The 18775-nt window shown below is 50.7% G+C and overlaps 1 protein-coding gene across 3 annotated transcripts in view; it reads left to right on the forward strand.

Annotated features, from left to right (window-relative positions):
• VPS29 (VPS29 retromer complex component) overlaps positions 1-18426 on the forward strand; it is a 133408-nt gene extending 114982 nt beyond the window's left edge. For all 3 annotated transcript variants that reach the window (XM_069619548.1, XM_069619547.1, XM_069619546.1), the window contains exon 4: positions 17921-18426. In XM_069619548.1, coding sequence (XP_069475649.1) covers positions 17921-18038 — 118 coding nt within the window. In that variant the 3' untranslated portion in view covers positions 18039-18426. The remainder of the gene's footprint in view (positions 1-17920) is intronic.
• The last annotated feature ends 349 nt before the right edge of the window (positions 18427-18775 follow it).

The raw sequence follows: 18775 nt of genomic DNA on the forward strand, positions 1-18775 counted from the left end.
AATGGACATAGGGTTGGGCTTCCTGCGTAGGCTTATTTTCTGACTTGTGTGGATTTCCCTGATGTGACGTACAGAACATTTTTGGAGGCGGTCTAACATATTCAAGAGTTTGAGTACAGGCTAAATTCAGACAAAACTGTGTATTGTCCCTAAACACAAGGTGTGAAAAAGCCATGTTTTTAGAGATGGAGGGGCACAGATGGCAACATAATCAGATACAATATTTAGATCTATATTTTCAATCGGGATCTGCAGAAAACTGTAGGGCTGCATGTGACTTTAGTTCTAAATACTTGGGGCCACATACTGAGTATGGCAGTAAGTGGTAAAATTGGCAGAGTTAGCGCCAATTTATGGGTCACTCGTAATTTGGCATAGTGGTAAAGTTAGCCGTAATACCTCCGGAATCTCCTCCAGCGGTCGGAATCAGCGGAAACAGCGCTGGGGCTAATTCCGCCAACGGAAAACATCAGAATTACCTCCAAAATTCGTAGGTAATTCTGCAAATTGCCTCCACAAAAAAGGTGGAAGTAAATGCATACAGGTGTCACAAATCAAGGTCCAGGTGCACCAGATCCACTCAGGTGGAGTATAAAAGGCCCACACCCACTGCCAACACACATCCAAGCAACATGCAGCCACAAGCAGACGTAGATTACAAGCTCTGCAACCTGCTACTGTACATCGAGCTACAGCAGCATACTGGACCACAGCAGGAAAGGTGACTGACACGACAAAGGCGTAGAAGGCGCATGTTGCGCAGGGCACCCATGCCACGTGTCTGACCATCCCCATGGACACTCGTGGACAGCCATTTAGTCACCTTATAGTGCCATTTCCATCAGAACAGCGACGCCCCCCTGCTCCCTGCTAAAGCTTGCAGCAGTCCTACATTTTTGTGGCACTGGCGCATTCCATCCACACAGTAGGGACACTGCATGGCATGTCCCAGCACACATTCTCCAAGGTGCTGGACCAAGTCCTGGATGCCCTAATGACGCGCGCACACCTGCACATCTCCGCCCATGCGGCGTGGTACCCCGCCCCCCAGGAAACAGAACAGGCACACCACAACCGGAAACAATATCACTCAATGAATATGCAGATGACCTGTGATGCCGACCTTACCATCAGTCACTGCTGTGCCCATTATCCTGGGGCCACACCTGATTCACTGATTCTGCGCAACAACACCCTACCAGCTTACATGGAGAGGCACAGAGGACGTCACACCTGGCTTGTGGGTAAGTAGCACTCGGACCTGACTGCCAAAAACACCAACACACACAAGTAGTAGTAAAGTTAATGAACTACAAGTCCCATGATGCAACCCCACTACACAGACTAGGCCAAGCCATTCAAGGACACATTTTATTGCAACAAACCTCAAAACCCCATCCAACCCAACATACCCCCCCCCCCGCACTCCCTTAGGGACATGTAGCCAACATCAGCGACGCATTTCAATTGAGGCTATCTTGATCACCCCTAGGGGATGTATAGGCGCCAAAAGACTGTTGCAACAATACCTTCACAATCACAATTCTAATCCTCAAATAATGGGTCTTTAACACAGGATGGACTCCGGGACCAGTAACTCCCGATCATTCTCAAGCAGGCAATTCCTGAAAGGAGGCCAATAGTCAAATGGACGACTGGAGGCAGGGAGCGTCGCTGAAACCTGGTCTCCCTCTGCTCACACAGACTCATGCTATCCAACCATCGAGAAAACGTAGGGGCGGCAGTCCTAGACCAGGCCCTCGCCACAAGGGACCTGGCCACCACCGTGGCCATCCCCATAAGTTTTTTCTCAGTGCAAGATCCTTCCTCTATCAAGGCCAGTAGCCACAGTTCTGGTTCAAAGTCCCTCATAGATGGAAACATACTAGTCATTGCATCCTCTATAGAGTGCCAGAACGCCCGTACCCGGGGGCATTGCCATGCAACATAAGTCTGCAGGTCCTGCCCCACATTTCTTACAGGCAGGTGATCTGTCCGGGTAAAACCTATGCAAAGTATTCAGAGAATAATAACTGGTGCACAAACTTGTAGAGTATCATTCTATATCGACAATTTATAGATATATGGTGGGTTTGCATGCAGACCAGTTTCCATTGAGCCTCAGTTAACAGCTTCCCCAACACCATTTGACTCTAAAGGTGACTCGCCACTCTCCCCTCCCCCCAGATCTGGCCATCTTATAGGTAGTGGACACCAGTTTCCCAGATGAGCCTGGATTGATTAAATGACTCTGCACAGGGAGTGGAACAGGGGCCCCGCGGGAAGTTGGGCCATTTATCTTTCAAAGTACTACGTAACCTGTAATAGTGTAGCAGTGTCACCGCATTATATTCCCCCCCTAAGGCGTAATTCCTCCCATAGCATGAAACGACCATCCTGCACTATATCCCCCAGTGTCTGAATTCCCAATACCCGGAAAGACTCCCCAAATGACCTCTCCTCTGTGAGTGGAATCCCAATCACATTATATAGGGGAAAGGCAGGCGAGTAACAAGAAGTAGCACCCAACAGGCGACAAATCCGTTCCCAGGCTTTACTTGTTATCTGAATAGGTTGGACCTCGTCCCGTGGGACCGTATCTCTATTTCCCCAAAGCATGCCCATCAACGCATCTGGACTAGCTATAGCTCTCGCCAATTGGGTGTGTGGAGAGTTACTGACCGAGTCACTCCAGTCAGATATGTATTGCACCTGCGCTGCCAAATAATACATATACATGTCTGGGTATTCTAAACCACCAAGCTCATACAGCCGGGCCAACATGTCGTAGGCTATCCAAGGTCTCTTCCCCGCCCATACCAATCTAGTTATCATTCCCCGCATGCGGCTCCAGTAATATTCTGGAGACCACACTGGTACATTATTATAAACATATAACAGTTTGGGAAGTATCACCATCTTGGCCAGGGTTGTACGGGCCGCATCTCTTTCAACGGAGACTGAGATGCCCAGATACCCTATCGACTGCGGGCACCAGCGGAACCCGTCACCGTCATACGCTTGCTGCACAAAAGAGGTCGGAGGCAGTATCTCAGATTTGTCCCAATTTATCCGGATTTCCCAATGCTCTCCAAATCGAGCCACTTCTTGCGTCAGAGGGGTCAGGTTTTCACGAGGGTTTTTTATATATAGAAGTATATCATCCACATATAGGGATACAGTGGAATGGTGTGCTTGAACATGAATTCCACGATGTGCATGCAGCTCTCGGATATGGCACGCCAGGGGCTCCATTGTGAGAGCAAATAATACCGGGGAAAAGGGGCAACCCTGCCGAGTGCCTCGCTTAGGGTAAATATACCTTGAGACCAGCCCATTGATGTATACCGCTGCCGGAGGGGCCGTGTATAGTAATTTGACCCAATTAATGTAGGTGAGCCCGAATCCCGAGCGTTGCAGTACCTCGAATAGAAAAGGCCACTCAACTGAGTCGAATGGCTTTTCGGCATCCAACGTGGCGACCACCATAGGCGCCTTCAGATTGATGTTATGGGCAAGAGTAAAAAAACGGCACAGGTTATGTTGACTGGACCTACCAGGAATAAATCCCGCCTGATCTGGCAGCACAAGAGCAGGCATATGAGGAAGGATACGGCTTGTAAGGATCTTAGCTAATATTTTATTGTCCGTGTTAATTAGGGACCGTGGTCTGTACGATGACATTAATCAGGGGTTTTTGCCAGGATTCAAAAGGACGGTCACTAGCGCTGATCTAGTAGATTCAGGTAAGATCCCGGTGTGCAGGGCACTTTTGTACATTTTCATCAGGTGGGGGGGTTACCAATTCAGCGTATGCTTTATAAAGCTCGGCTGTTATGCCATCCAACCCGGGGGCTTTCCCATTTGGAAGGGACTTAATGGCATCACGTATCTCATCTTCAGTGATGGGAACATTAAGGGCACTACCCAGCTCCCGATCAATCCACCCCAGTTCTATCTCATCCAAGTTGCGTATCAGCTTGTCATGGCCAGGGGTGGGGCGAGAGGTGTATAACTGTTCATAGTACTCCCTAAATTCATCACTGATCTCTTGCGAGTCCACCTTGATTTCCCCATCTTTACCCTCAATATCCACTACGTAAGTGCTCTGGCGTTCCTTACGAATGGCCCAAGCCAGGGTTTTGCTCGGCCTATCCCCTTCCCCATACCTGGCTGCAAGGTTTGGATCCCCTATGAACCGGTCTTCGCTGTCGGCCAACTGCCGGAGCTCCTCTCTCAGCGCTCCCAGCTCACTGCGAAGTTTGGGTGTATCCTGCCTTCCTTGCATATTCTCCCTTTCGCTGATCTGAGCCTCCAGCCTCCTCATGGAGTGGCAAATGGTCTTGAGTATCTCCCCCTGCCCCCCTCTTTAGATATACAGCATCCCCTAATATAGGCCTTAAAGGCTTCCCAAATTACACCCTAGTCCGGGACCGACCCCTCATTCGCTTGGAAGTACGTTATAATTTTCTGCTCGATTTCTGCACGGAAAACCACGTCCTCCAGCGCAGAGGCTCTAAATCGCCATGTTAGCGGGCCCAGGGAGGCTTTGGAAATCCTCAGACACACTTTGACCGGCGAGTGATCCGAGACGGTCTGAGGAAGCATGGCCGCCTCAGAGACTCCAGCCATTACAGGGCAGGTAGCCATTATATAGTCGATTCTGGAGGCACTACCATACACCCCAGAGAAGAATGTATATACTCTTACGTCCTGTCCCCTTTCCTCCATACTTATGGGACATCTCTCCATCCTGTGGGACGGGACCAGAGCACTTTGTAAAAAGCATCCACATTTTTTTCAAAAATGTGTCCCTCCTCTCTTGCCTGCGTGGGGCCCGGCACGCGGCCGTAACCCCACCCACCTTGGCTCCGCCCCGCGCATCGCCCATCAGTCCTTTTCTCCGCACGATCGGGGCCGGGCGCACTTGCATCCTCGGAAGACTTTCTTCCCTTTTTCCCTCTCTGGCTCTCGCTAGCGTTCGTTTACTATGTCTTTTAAACTAGATTTTCCAGACTGTTCATCGTGTCACCGTCGCTTCGCGAGGGCGGATCCCCATCCTCTTTGTTCAGAGTGTTTGTGTCCGGAACACCGTTGGGACTCCTGTTTTTACTGTGGCTCCCTTTCGGTCCGGGCACTTCAACGTTGGTTGGAGCGGTGGGAGGAGGTGTTCGGACGGACTCCTCCTTCGCATTTTCAGGCGTTCATCGACAAGAAGAAAAAACGCCCGGTAAGTTCTTTACTTTTCAGAGCACCCCGGCCGGGGGATACCTTTCCGGGTTCCTCTCGAGCCAGGAGGGGCATTGATCGCTCTGTTACCAGGGTTGCCGTCGGGTGAGGTGTCTGTCGGGCCTAAAAATTCTACCGGAGTTTTCTCTGAGGGTCTCCGTAAGGGGCCTGTGTCCACCGGAGTACGCTCAGAGGCCCCTTCTGTGGGGGCTGTCTGTAGACCTAGTTCTACTGAGTCGTGGGGTACCGGAGCTTGCTCTGAGGCCGCTCTTTCGGCTTCCCTCAAAGACAAAACCGGGGTGCGCCCTGAGGTCTTGGCTGGGCTTGAGGTTACCGAACGGATGTTCGAGGCCCGTGCCGATAAGGCTTCTAGGTCCGAGGTCCCTCGTACAGAGGCTAAGGATACCAACAGTTCTGAGGGGCCGGGCAAGGCCCGGTCGGTGAAAGCACACCGTTCCTACTCTTGTGGTGACACCAGATCTGTTGAGTGGGCAAAGAAGAAAGTTTCTTCTTTTACCGGCAGTGCCGAGGCCCTTCCTTTGAAGGCTCAGTTGGCGGTTGGTATGTCGCAGAAACATTGCAGGCCTCATAGTACCGGCTCTTCCGAGGTTCCTTACGTTAAGGCTAAAATTAAGACCCCTGACCCATTGACGGGGACCCCTGCCTCACTTCCTCACGTGCCGCAGTTCCCCTCAGATGAGGACAAAATGGCGGCCGTTCCCGCCACGACCACGGCGGCCATTTTAGGTACTACCCCTACAACTACGCCATCGGCCCCTGGTGTAGGGTTTGGTCCTTCAGGTGAACCTAAGGTCCCTTGTGCGCATCCTTACCAGCCGGTTTATGATTGGAACGCCCGGATGCCTCTTCCGCACAATGTTTCGTTGCCTGCGGGGGCTGCACCCTTGATTTATGAGGATTCTTCGGTGGAGGGGCCGGTGTGGCACCCTTCTCTGTTACATCCCTGGATTTGTCCACCTAATGGGAGGCCTCCTCAGGTTCCGAAACAATCTCCTGAGGACGCTTTTTTCGGTAAATTTCAAGCGCTTATGTGCACCGACCCCATGGGGGAATATTTCAAAGGGCTTTTTAAGGAGATATGTCCACCCGCGCCTCTGGCTCCACCCGTTCCGCCGGTGGTTCCGCCGGCGCCTCCCTTGCTCGTGGTGCCTCCTCCTGCACTTCCGCCTGTGCCACCATTGTCCCCAGTGGACAAGGCAGTGCCTGACACGGCTCAGCAGGATCCTGACCTGTCAGATGACCCTCAAGGCGATCAGGACAACAAGGACGTTCCCCGCTCTATCAGAGCTTTCCATGACCGGGTGCTGGACATGATGAGTTTCTTAGATGTTCCGGTACCCGAGGCACCTGCTCCGCAGGAGGGTATGCTTTCTGGGGCGTTCACCTTGTCTCCTTTTGGAGCGTACTGGCCTGTTCTTGCAAGAGGACGTTCTCGCCAAGGTCCGAAGAGTTTGGGAAAAGCCACACTCAGGTCTTTTTGTCAATAAAAAGATTGACGCAAGGTACAGGCTGCATTCTTCGGAAGAAGTGGCCTTGTCGTCTTATCCGCCTCCCTCCTCCGCAGTAGTGGCTGCGGCTACGTTGCAATCCAGGCCTGCAGCATCCTCCTCCGCGACGGCTACTCAGGTCTTGGGAAAGGAGGACAAGCTCCTGGACTCCCTTGGGAGGAAAATCTTTGCCAATTCGGCCTTGCAGCTCAGGCAGGCCAATGCAGAATTGATTTTGGCGGGAGCTAACATGTGGATGTAGAGAGGTCTGTCAGTTTGAGGAGCACATTCCGGTCGAGAAGTTGGAGGATTTCAGAGGAGGCCTTTCCGATGCCAGGGTCTTGGCTCAGGAACTCCTGGAGGCTGCGGCTCATCACGTAGACACCTCGGCTCGGGGTCGGATGCTTGGGGTTGATACCTCGCGGCAAGCGTGGCTGCATGCCACGAAGTTCTCGAAGGAGGTGCAAAACAAGGTTCTGGACCTTCCATTTGATGGTAAGGAGCTTTTTCACTCTTCTACTGATGTAGAGCTCACCAAAACCAAAGATAGCACTCAGACGGCTAAATCATTGTCTGTTCTGGTTAAAGCTCCCTTCAAGTCTCAAAGGCTGTTGTCGCAAGGTCGACCTTCCTCTGGTTTTAGGGAAAGAATTGGACCCGAGGATGGCAACGATTGACACAGTGCTGTCCTTCGTATCCTCCCTAGCAGAGTCAGGGGTTCATGTTCTGTCTTGCATTACTTATCTCTGCGATTTCCGCTTACCTCTCTACAGACCGGTGTTCTTATTCTTTAACTAACCCGGTGGTGAAGAGACATTTTTCTGGCTTGACACGCATCTACCCTCCGGTTCGTAGTCCGCACCCGCCTTGGGACCTAAATGTAGTCCTGACGGCCCTGTGCCATAAACCCTTTGAGCCAATGGCTACAGTTGACCTCAAGTACGTGTCCTGGAAAGTGTCCTTTCTGGTAGCCGTCACGTCAGCGAGGAGGGTGAGTGAGCTCCAGACATTGTCGGTGGAGCATCCTTTCATGGTCTTTCACAAGGACAAGGTAGTCCTTCGGACGAACCCAGCTTTCCTACCAAAGGTAGTGACCGAATTCCATCTGAATCAGTCGATTTACCTTCTGGTCTTTTTTCCGAACCCTGCCTCGGAGGCTGAAAGGGTTCTACACTGCCTGGATGTCCGAAGAGCTCTTAAGTTCTACCTGGACAGGACTTCCGAGCTTCGGAGCTCTTCCCAACTGTTTGTGACCTTCGGTAAGCCTCCGGGCAGGCCGGCGTCTAAGGCATCTATTTCCAGATGGATTACCGGCCTGTATCACGGAATCTTTCACCGTCTAAAAGCTGAAACCTCCTAAAGGTATCCATGCACAACAGGTGCGAGGCAAGGCAGCCGCGGTTGCTTTTCAGAAGTATGTTCCCTGGGAGTCCATCGCTAAAGCGGCTACTTGGGCCTCCCCATCTGCTTTCTGTAAGCATTACTGCCTCGATATGAGCTCTAGAGCTGACGCTCAGTTCGGCCAGGCTGTGCTGAAGAACCTGTTTCAGTAAGGGGTATTTCCATCGACCCTTAGTTCCTGTAAGGAGTGCTTGGGAATCTCCCATAAGTATGGAGGAAAGGGGACGGGACGTAGAGGTATTACCAGGGTACTCACCGTAGTGACCACCTTACTCCTAGTCCATAGCCCCCTTTCCTCCATACGCCCGCCCGCCGTCCCCTCTAATAAGGTTCCTCTGTTATTGCTAATGGGTCTTTGACCCTGCGATAGAAAAGGACTGATGGGCGATGCGCGGGGCGGAGCCAAGGTGGGCGGGTTACGGCTGCGTGCCGGGCCCCATGCAGGAAAGAGGAGGGACACATTTTTGAAAAAAAATGTGGATGCTTTTTACAAAGTGCTCCGGTCCCGTCCCACAGGACGGAGAGGTGTCCCATAAGTATGGAGGAAAGGGGACTATGGACTAGGAGTAAGGTGGTCACTACGGTGAGTAACCTGGTAATTCCCTGTCCTCCGGGTGTTTGTATCTCCATAGATCCAGCAGCCTGTGACATTGGGATATGGTGGACCACACTTTAACCGCCTGCGGTGGGACCGCTTGTGATGTCGATGACCGGTCAAGGTCCAGCATGAGAGCTAGATTAAAATCGCCCACCCATAGTATTTCATACCCCGGAAACCTGTGAATATGACTCGCACACTGGTGGGAAAACTCAGGGCAATTCGTGTTAGGAGCGTAAATATTCAAAAAGAGCAGATTAGTGCCCAGTATCTCGCCCGCAAGCAATATAAAACACCCTTCATCAGTAATCTGTGCATGGAGTCTGAATTGCAATGTGTTGTGAACATATATGGCAAGCCCCCTGGAATATGAATTGTAAGAGGAATCATATCTGTGTATGCCCCACCCCGGTAATCTAGGGAGAGTAGCGCCATGGGCAAAGTGCGTCTCCTGAAGACACAGCACATTCGCGCTAATAATTCCGACCATAGTTTGCTATTAAGCAGATTTGCTTCTGGTTGGTAAACCCCCTGATATTCCAGGAGAGGATAGTTAAGGTCGTCCCAGGCCCACCCTCAGGGGCTGAACTAGTCGTTTCCCCAATGACTCCCTGATGTTCCCCGCCAAGCATTGTACCATGTAAGTGTATGGCATGATTCCCAATTACCTGCATCCGCCGCCTCTATGAACCCCATGTGAGATTCCAGTTGACAACATACATCCCCAACTCTACCAACTTTTGAACAAGCCCACCAAACAATTGGCATCTTCCGAACCCCACCCCACCCCTCCCACGCCAGAAACAGGAACTTACCAGCCTCCCGTCAACCCACCCTGCCTGAACCATCCCCTCGTTTCAACCACCGTAAGTATTGCCAACCACCGAAATTACGGCTGATTGGGTGCTAAGGGCGGCCCACACACTCCCAACGGTGACAGCAGCTTATAATTACACCTCTGGGACAATTCCTATTATTCTGGGAAAAAATGAGACAAAACATTATTACAGACACATTTCAGGGCTAAGCCTGGTATTGCACTCATTCAAGGGTGTCGTGGAGAGTGGTCCCGTGGTTCCTGCGGTTCGGGCAAGTTCGATGCAAACCGCTCCGCCTCTTCAGGAGATGTAAAAAAGATTGTAGAGCCATTATGTTGCACCCGAAGCTTGGCAGGAAATAGCATTGCGTACTTGACTCCCTTCTTGCGCAGGGATGTTTTTGCCGCTTGGAATGTTCTCCGCAGGTCCTGTACTCCAGGACTAAAGTCAGGGAACAGTCTGATAGTGGAGGAACCCCAGTGCAGCTTGCTCCTCTCTGGCCGTGCGAAGGATAACATCGCAATCTCTATAGTTGAAAATTCTGGCTACAATCGGACGTTCCGGAGCCGGTGGAGGTCGACTGGCCACAGACCTATGAGCCTTCTCAACCATAAACATCGGTGTGAGGGAGGGGTTACCCAGGACTTCAACCAGCAGCGTTTCTACAAACCTCCATGTTGTCAATGGCCGTCGACTCCGGAACCCCGAGTATCCGGACGTTGTTGCGCCTAGATCTCCCCTCCAAATCCACACTCTTGGCCTGGATCTTCTTGACAACCTGTTGAATTTCTGCCATTTCCTGCTGAAGACTAACCACTTTGTCCTCGCTCTCTCCAATCCGCTGCTCTGCTTCAGACATGCGGCCACATAGTTTTTCTATTTGCACTGTTGATACATCCACTTTGCATAATAGGGCATCAATTTTGGCACCCAAGCTGTCTGTACTAATCTTCAGCGCCAACAGCGTTTGGTTCAGGATGGCCACATCCAGCTGTACCCTGTGATGGGCCGGGCGAGGCTGCAGGCACCGGCAGGGCCTGTTCAGGGCGGGCAAACTGGTCCATCTTGGCCTGCTTCCTGGGGTTCCCCATGCTGGGCAAAGTCACTGCAGAATATTGGGGAACCGGCTATCCAGAGACCTGTGAACCAAGATTTGCATGTGCCAAGTCCCAGACCCACCCCTCCAGCTCCCCGGTTGTCTACTCGTTCCCCATCAAGGCTTACGGACACATCAATAGGCAAGTCTCCTCCACTCGGTGGTGCCCGGAGTGCCAGCTGCGCACACTGCTGCCAGGATCGTGCCGGGTTGCGAGGACATCTCCCAAGCAGATGGCGGACCAGTATCTATACCTGGGTGTTTTCAGTTCCCACCACGGCGTGGGAGCGCAAAGCAGGGCCCACTGGGGACACGTGCGCTTAAAAAATCGAAAAATCAAACCCGCTCCCAGCGTGACCAGTCGTGGCAGGGGCCTCCCTCGATGCGCGTACCTGCTGTCCAGCCTAGTAGTTGTTCCCCTTTAGCGAGACATCAATGGGATAAGCCACTACAATGTGCAGATCTCCGGCGATTCCCCCACCTACCGCCTGTCCAGTGGAAGAACAAGTGGGCTCTCCGAGTGCCCAAGGGCGATCCACACATCCATCCAGTGAGTATAATCCAACCCTTTCTAAGGCACCACACAGGCAACGGGAGCGTGCCCAGCTCCCGCTAGCAGAACCCACTGTAATCCATCTGCAACACAGCTTCCATGGAGATCTTCCCACCAGTCGCTGCAATACAGGCTTGCCCAGTCCCACGAGCGGACGGAACAAGCCGCCGGGGAGTGCGCCCGCAGTAGCCAGACTCAAACGCCGGATCCGCCACTGAAAGCGATGTCCTCCAGGCGAACACAAGCTCTCGCTCCTCCTCTGCATCAGGCAAAGTCGGTCTTCCGAGAGGGGCCAGGGAGCGTGTGACACCACCACACCACCAGTAGCTCCAGGGCCGCTCACCGCTCCATGCAGCCGGCTGGACCAGCGGGAGCCAGCACCCTTAAGCAGTGGCTCCTCCTCACAGCCTCCACAATGTGGTCCGGCTTGGGGCCGCACACAGGCAGCCAGGCTCTGCGCCACACCACCGGCAACTCAAGCCCTCGTCTCCTCCGCTGTTGGGCGAGGACCCAGCACCCCTCACCGGGTCTGCTGCGATTCGACGCCAACAAGGGCTCTCCTCCCCCACCTCGTTCTCTGGTCCGGAGAGGCCGCAGCCGCACGTCAGTCCTTCCTCACTCACCACAATGCTGGGGCAACCGTGAAGCAGCTCGATGGTAGCCCCCACTCTCACGGGTCCCAAAGGTTGCCTTTAAGGTTCAAACTAGATCCCAGGGTGCAGGATATATACGCTGTCGCCGGAGCTTCTCAGGCGTCGGCCATCTTGCTATCCCCGCAACGCCACTCCCTCCCTCCTCCCCCCCACCCCCCCCAGGACACAGATTTGAACCATCTGATTACGCAGGGCATCCCGCCATGCAAGGCAGCACCACGCAGTTGGGGCCATGTAAGCATTGCCATGTACCCTCCATGGTATACTGCCACACCATAGTTGACCAGTGCAATGCCAATAACACAGCAGTGACAGCCACCACATGACTGCTGACTCCCACAACGTGAGACTGCAAGTGAGCCATGTAGCCCATGTCCCATCACTGTGCCCATCCACTGCCACTGCACATGGGGCTGGGGGGGTATACACGTCAGAACCATTGACTTGTTCCCCGGCCCACACACCGCCATGTCTCTCACAGTTCGTTCATATTTTGCAGTTGACGCTGGATAGCTGCAGTTGCCATGGCTAATGACCTATGTGAGAAACCCTACCACACCACAGGAGACGGCCTATAACAAGGCAACACAATCATGTATTGAGCGGACATGTGGCCTTCTGAAATCCAGGTTCAGGTGCCTACATCACACAGGCGGTGCACTGATGTACCAGCCCGGAAAAAGTTGGGAAAATCATAGTGGTCTGTGCCATGCTGCACAACATGTGCGTACGGAGGAATGTAGAAATACCTGCAGATAAGGAGAACAACCCCCCTAAATCTGATGAGGAAGTGGCTGGAGGAGGGGACAGGGCACCACAGGACACTGGGAAATAAGGGAAGGAAGGATGGTCCGCCAGGAGCTCATGGACAACTTTTTCTGACTACAGAGACATGACGCTCATACATGCAACAAATGCATATGTTTCAATTGCATGGAATGAAAACCGTCAAACCAATCACAATTCAGTGTGTCTATTTCTGGCAACAAGGAAACCCCAATACCAACCCCTCATCCCCCGTTTCCCAACACCAACTCCCACCCCCAACACCAAGTACTACTCCCATTAGCAGTTACGCTTATTCCCCTTGTCCGCAGGCTTAGCATTTGAGGCACGCCGTTGTGAGCTCCTGGGTGGGGTGCTCGCCAATGACCCCTCTGTAGGAGTAGCAGACTGTGAGCTCCCCTATAGAGGGTCCATGCTGCGATGTATGGCTCTGCCCATGGACTCATGGGATGAGGACATTTGTTCAGTCGGCTCCTTCACCTTCGGGTTTATGAGGCACAGGCTTGCATTGCATGTCACTGTGCTCCTGTAGAGACGGTTGATTGACGTAGTCTCGCGGCCCCATGGATGCAGTCACGCAGGGCCTCTGCATGCACCAAGTGTTCCAGTGCGATGGTGCACATTTCTGCCTGCCTCTGTTCCATCCGATCCAGATGGCCTGGAGTATGGGGACAGGCACTGACTGTGGTGATTGTCCTTGGTCGCGCTCCTCATGCTGGCCTCGATGGCGAGCATTTCTGGCCTGCTCGTCAGATGTGTCCCCCGCATAGCGCAGGGCACGGCGGGAATCGCAATGTGATGTAGGTGTGTGCAGTGGGGAGAGGCGGTGGCAGGGTGGTGGGGGTCTTATTCAGGCATATATTGGTAGACTGGGAATGTAGCTGAGTGAATGCAGGGGAGGCACCCCCATACTGCTCGTCTCCCGTGCCTGCAGTGTCCTGCTCTGATTGCAGGCTGTCGTCCACACTGCGACCCACCTGTGCGTCTACGGTCAGACCTGCTTTGGCCGTGTTCTGGCTTGTTTCGGTGCCACGGATTGCACTATTGTGGTCTGTGTTGGCCCTCAGGGCGTGTCCGTCTGGAAGGCCGGAGTGGCTGTCGATGGCCTGGTGCCTTTTCCTGGGTGGTACACTCCCACTCCCCATACTGCCTTGGCCTGGCTGCTTGCTTGCAGTGTTTGGTGCGGTTTGTCGTGAAGGGGCCAGCCTCCTCGGTCCTTTCCTGGGTGTTTTGCCTTCCTGTTGGGAAAAATTGACATGTGCGTTAATTGGTTTTGAGGGGCTTGGCAAATCAACATTCACTGCCACTTGTACTATATGGTCACTGTGTGTTGGGCCTCTGGGTTTGGGGGAGGGGACAGGCATCATGTGTCGACCACTGTGTACATGGCATGCATTGTGTCTGGACGGCCAGGTGTGGGTTCCCCAGCTGAATTTGGTGGTGTTGGGCCACAGGCTGTCCTGTCCATTGGTGCGTCAGGACTGTTGGTGACATGTCTGGTGGTGCACTCAGGTGGGTGCAGTGCATTTGGTTGTGTGGGTCAGGCGGCTATGTTGTCAGATGTGCTCCTCAATGTGTATGTACATGGGGCATTGTATTTGAGGTGCCAGTGGCTGTGTTGCAACTGTTCACAGTTCGGCATCCATGGGCATGGACAGGTTGTTTGTTTGGTTGCTTGGTTGCTTGGTGGCTATGTGGACTGTGCATGGGTGTCATGCCAGGGGGCCCTGTGTCACTGATTGATGTAATTGTGGCCGAATGCTTCACATGGATGTGGATTGCTTGCTGGGGTTCACGTTGCTTGCTTGCATGGTAATGTGGGTGTTTGTGGATGCCTGCAGGGTTGTCCATTCATGGGGGTATATGTCACTCACCAGATTCAGCTTGGCTGCTGGCTCTTATTTATTTATTTATTTATTTATTACATTTGTTATACGCCCAGACCCGGGGGTATCACGGCGTAGTTACAGACAACGGGGGAATGCAATCTTAGAGAGTACACAGAGGAAAACACAGGAATAACAGTCAGTAATATACAATAATATGCGAGGCAGTCAAGAATATACAGCAAAAATGCAAAGCAGTCAGATATGTACAGTTAATTGGAGCGGATTAGTGCCCTAATTCAGTTAGAACTTATTGAAGAGCCAAGTCTTCAGGAAGCTTTTGAATTTAGGGTAGGAGGTTTCGTTCATAATGTGGGTAGGTAGCGCGTTCCAGTGTCTAGGTGCCAGTGTTTTGAAGCTACTACCCCCTGCTTTCTCTCTTTTGTATCTGGGGGTTTCGAGGTATGAGTTTTTGTTGGACCTGAGAAGTCTAGTCTGGGGCTTCATTGTGACTGTATTGTTGAGGTATTTGGGTGCTTTGTTTGTCCTGCATTTGTAGGTGATGCTCAGGGTTTTAAATAGAATTCTGGCTTGGATGGGGAGCCAGTGGTGGTCTCTTCTGGTGTTGGAAATGTGTTCAGATTTTTTGATGCCTAAGGCTGCTCTAAGGGCTTTGTTCTGCATGAGTTGGAGTTTAGCTAAGTTGGTTTTGGACGTGCCCAGGAAGAGGATGTTACAATAGTCTAGCTTAGACAGTATGAGTGCTCTGGCTAGTGTAACACAGTTTTTGGCTGAGAGGAATTTACGGCTAAGGGAGATGAGTTTGGAGGTGTAGGAGGTGGACGAGGCTAATGTGTTTACTTGTTTAGTCATGGATAGTGTTGCGTCTAAGTAGACGCCCAGGGTCTTGACTTGTTGAAGAACAGGGATTGTGGTTCCATCGATGGTGAATGATTTGAAGGCAGGCTCAAGGGTGTTGATTTTGCTGGAAGAGCCTAGTATGAGGAGCTCTGTTTTATCGTCATTGAGACAAAGGCTGTTATTGGCCATCCAGTTTTGGATAAGTGAGTAGATTTGGTTAACCAAAAGGGAGTCTTGTTTGTGATTGCCTGAGAGAGGAATGAGGATTTGGGTGTCATCGGCGAAGTTAGTATAGATGACACCCATGGCATCCAGGGCTGCAAATAATAGCTTGGTGTAGGCATTATACAGTGTGGGGGATAGGCAGGAGCCTTGCGGCACACCTGCTGGGACAGGCATTGGGTCTGCTGATTCTTTGCCGATGGACACTCTGGAGGTCCTATCAGCCAAGAATGATTTGATCCAGTTGGTAGCGCTCTGAGCTAGGTTGAAGTTGTTTGCTAGAGTGTTGCAGAGTTTGTCGTGGTCGACCAAGTCGAAGGCCGCTGAGAGGTCCAGGAGCATCAGCAGACAGAGTTTGCCTGCTTCTTTAGTGGCATCCATTTGGATCTTCAGATCAAGGAGGGCTGTCTCTGTGCTATGGTTGGGGCGGAATCCTGACTGGCGGTCTCCTAATAGTTGATGTTGTTCCAAATGGTTCTGAATTTGGCAATAGGCTATTTTGTCAATTATTTTTAGGAGAAATGGGACCGTTGTAATAGGTCGGTAATTAGTGGGTATTGAGGGGTCCAGGGTTGGTTTTTGGTCTTAGCTCGGCCGTGCCCATGCCCTCCATCACAACCATGTGCAGGATGCCACTGACCATGTCCTCCCACTGTGTCAGTTGCAAAGGTTCCAATGAACCACCTCTAGTGGCAACTGTCTCCCAGTGGTGGATGGAGATGAGGCTCCTTGCCTTGAGGTCAGTCCACCTCTTTGATGTACTCCGTCTTGTCCCCGATTTCCGCCCATATATTATTTTTGCGCTGTTGAGTTTTCTTCCTGTGCTATATCCCATACAGCTCCTCGGAGTGGGCGACCACTTGCTCTGCCAACACTGAGCTCCTGCTGGGCTTCCGCTGCCTCATATCGGGCACCCTGCTTGTGCCCATTTCTGTGGACATCTTTGGCCTTGGCTGGGTGTCTGGATGGCACTCCTAGCTCGAGATATTCAATGGATTGTGATTTCCAAAATGGCCACTGCAGTGCTGCCTTTATGGCAATGACGAATTTCTGCCGGCGATAATTCCGCTGACTGCCATGGCGGTAGCAGTAATTCTGGCAATTTCTGGTGGAGTTACGTTGTACCACAGGTTGTCCGGCGGTAACTCTGCTGCACGGAATTAGTTACCACCATTGGTGTGTGCGCGTGCGCCGACCAGGTTATAATTCGGCAGTAACTCTGCTGGATCACATGGCGCAATGCTAATTCATTCCACCACAGAGTTACCACCGGATCACCACCATACTCGTAATGAGACCCTTAGTCTTCAAAAGCATGGTTGAATTTGAAACTTGGATTTGGTTTTTCCATTTTGTATGAGAACGCTTTTTTTCTTAATACAGCTTTAACTTCACCCAAATGCCTGCCATGGTTTTTTGCTTTTTTTGTTTGTCCTCTTTATACTAAAGCTAGAAGGGTTTGGTTAAAATCCATTTTATAAGGTTTCAGTATATGACTGAATGGAGAAGCCTTGATACGGTGTAAATCTGCAAGTACAGTAAGCATAATATTTTCAGTCCTTAATTATCTTCTGAAGAGATTGTGCTCCGAACTTTCCTGCATAACTCGTGCACACTATCTGCATGCTTTAAAGGTCTTGATTCTTCTTCGCCACAAGAAATGGAATGCCAGAGCCCTCTGTCATCAGTCCTTCTTCAAAGCGCCCCTGTGGTTCCTTTGGCGTGTTGCAGCACAACTTGAAAAGCATCATATCCAAATGAGCTGCACTTCATGTAATGGTCTGCAAGTTAAATCTAAACAAAAAAATGACAATTTCAGGATGTAGGCTTTTGGGATAAGCCAATGTCTGTTTAGGTCACGAGTCATTCCTCTTTAAAGTGAACAGAGGGAAGGTTTTTAGTTCATCTAGGTATGGGATAATCTGAGCTACCTTTTTAAAAAGACTGATCCATTTAGAGTTGTATATAAAGTGCAGCGGAGGAGTGGGCGATTGAGGGGATTTTGAGCACCCCTCTTTGTTAAAAGTAAAAGGGAAAGAAACTCACGAGCAGTGTATCTCCTATTCTAGGAAATAGATGCATTCATTGGAGCCAGACAATGGCCAATTTGGGAGGAAAAGCAGGCATTTTATAAACCTGGCAGAGGAGGCAACTGCGTATGTGGACTTTACTAATTGTTATCAACCTGCAAAGCTTGGGAGTTTTCTTTACCTGCAGTCCGCTGTTAAATTAAGTACAAAACTAAAACACGTTTGATCTTTCAATTCCGTTGAAGTATCCCTTGAAATTATTTGCATAAACAATGCTTTGTATTGTCATGTATGTAATGCATGTCATGTAATACAATGACCAATGTTTTTCTTCTCTAGCAACATTATACCTTCTTTTGTGTTGATGGACATCCAAGCCTCTACAGTCGTCACATACGTGTATCAACTCATTGGAGATGATGTGAAAGTAGAAAGGATCGAATACAAGAAGTCCTAAATGGAGCTAGTGCTGCTTTTTCTAATTTTATTTTTCATTCCTTTTGTCGTTCAAATCCAGAAACTCCACCTTTGATGGTTTATAAACAATTTATTATAACGTTTCCCATTGCAGCATTGTAAATTAATTCATTGGCTTTCTTTGCAAACATTCTGTATGTTTACTGTAAACTTCATGGCAATGGTATATTAGTTTACATACGTTTTCAAGAGGACGTGTGCAACAGAATGAAGCGCTCTATGTATAAAATGTTTTGTCTTGTAAATATCTTAAATATTAACTTTAAAAGTTGTTTCTAACATAAAATGGGATAAATGTGCATGAACAGATTTCTGCATAAACCATATTATACTCACCATGTCATAATTAAAAAACACTTTATTTCTCACCTATGTTTGATGCCTCTTTTTTCAAATTTGCTCTTTATGGATGCAAATTATTTACGTTAAACTTCAGCTTGATCCCACATTCTGTGGGAAATCCTTACGTAGGATTGTGACTGGTGTCGGCTCATGTGGTAGTGGGAATACAAGTGAGTGACAAAAATGGGGTGGAAGCTCGGGTCCTCGTCTCTTAAAAGTACCACAGCTGTAAATAAGGTCTGCATCAAGACTACTATTTCATCTAATCTGGGTACTATTGAATTGTGAACAACAGCCAGCAGTATGGAACACACGTTGGCACTAAATTTAGAGTTGTGTGGGGTAAATTGAAAAGTAAGAATGCTCAACGTCTTG

This window comes from Ambystoma mexicanum, chromosome 10, assembly GCF_040938575.1.
Source record: "Ambystoma mexicanum isolate Mex_15411 chromosome 10, UKY_AmexF1_1, whole genome shotgun sequence".
Classification (NCBI taxonomy): Eukaryota; Metazoa; Chordata; class Amphibia; order Caudata; family Ambystomatidae; genus Ambystoma; species Ambystoma mexicanum.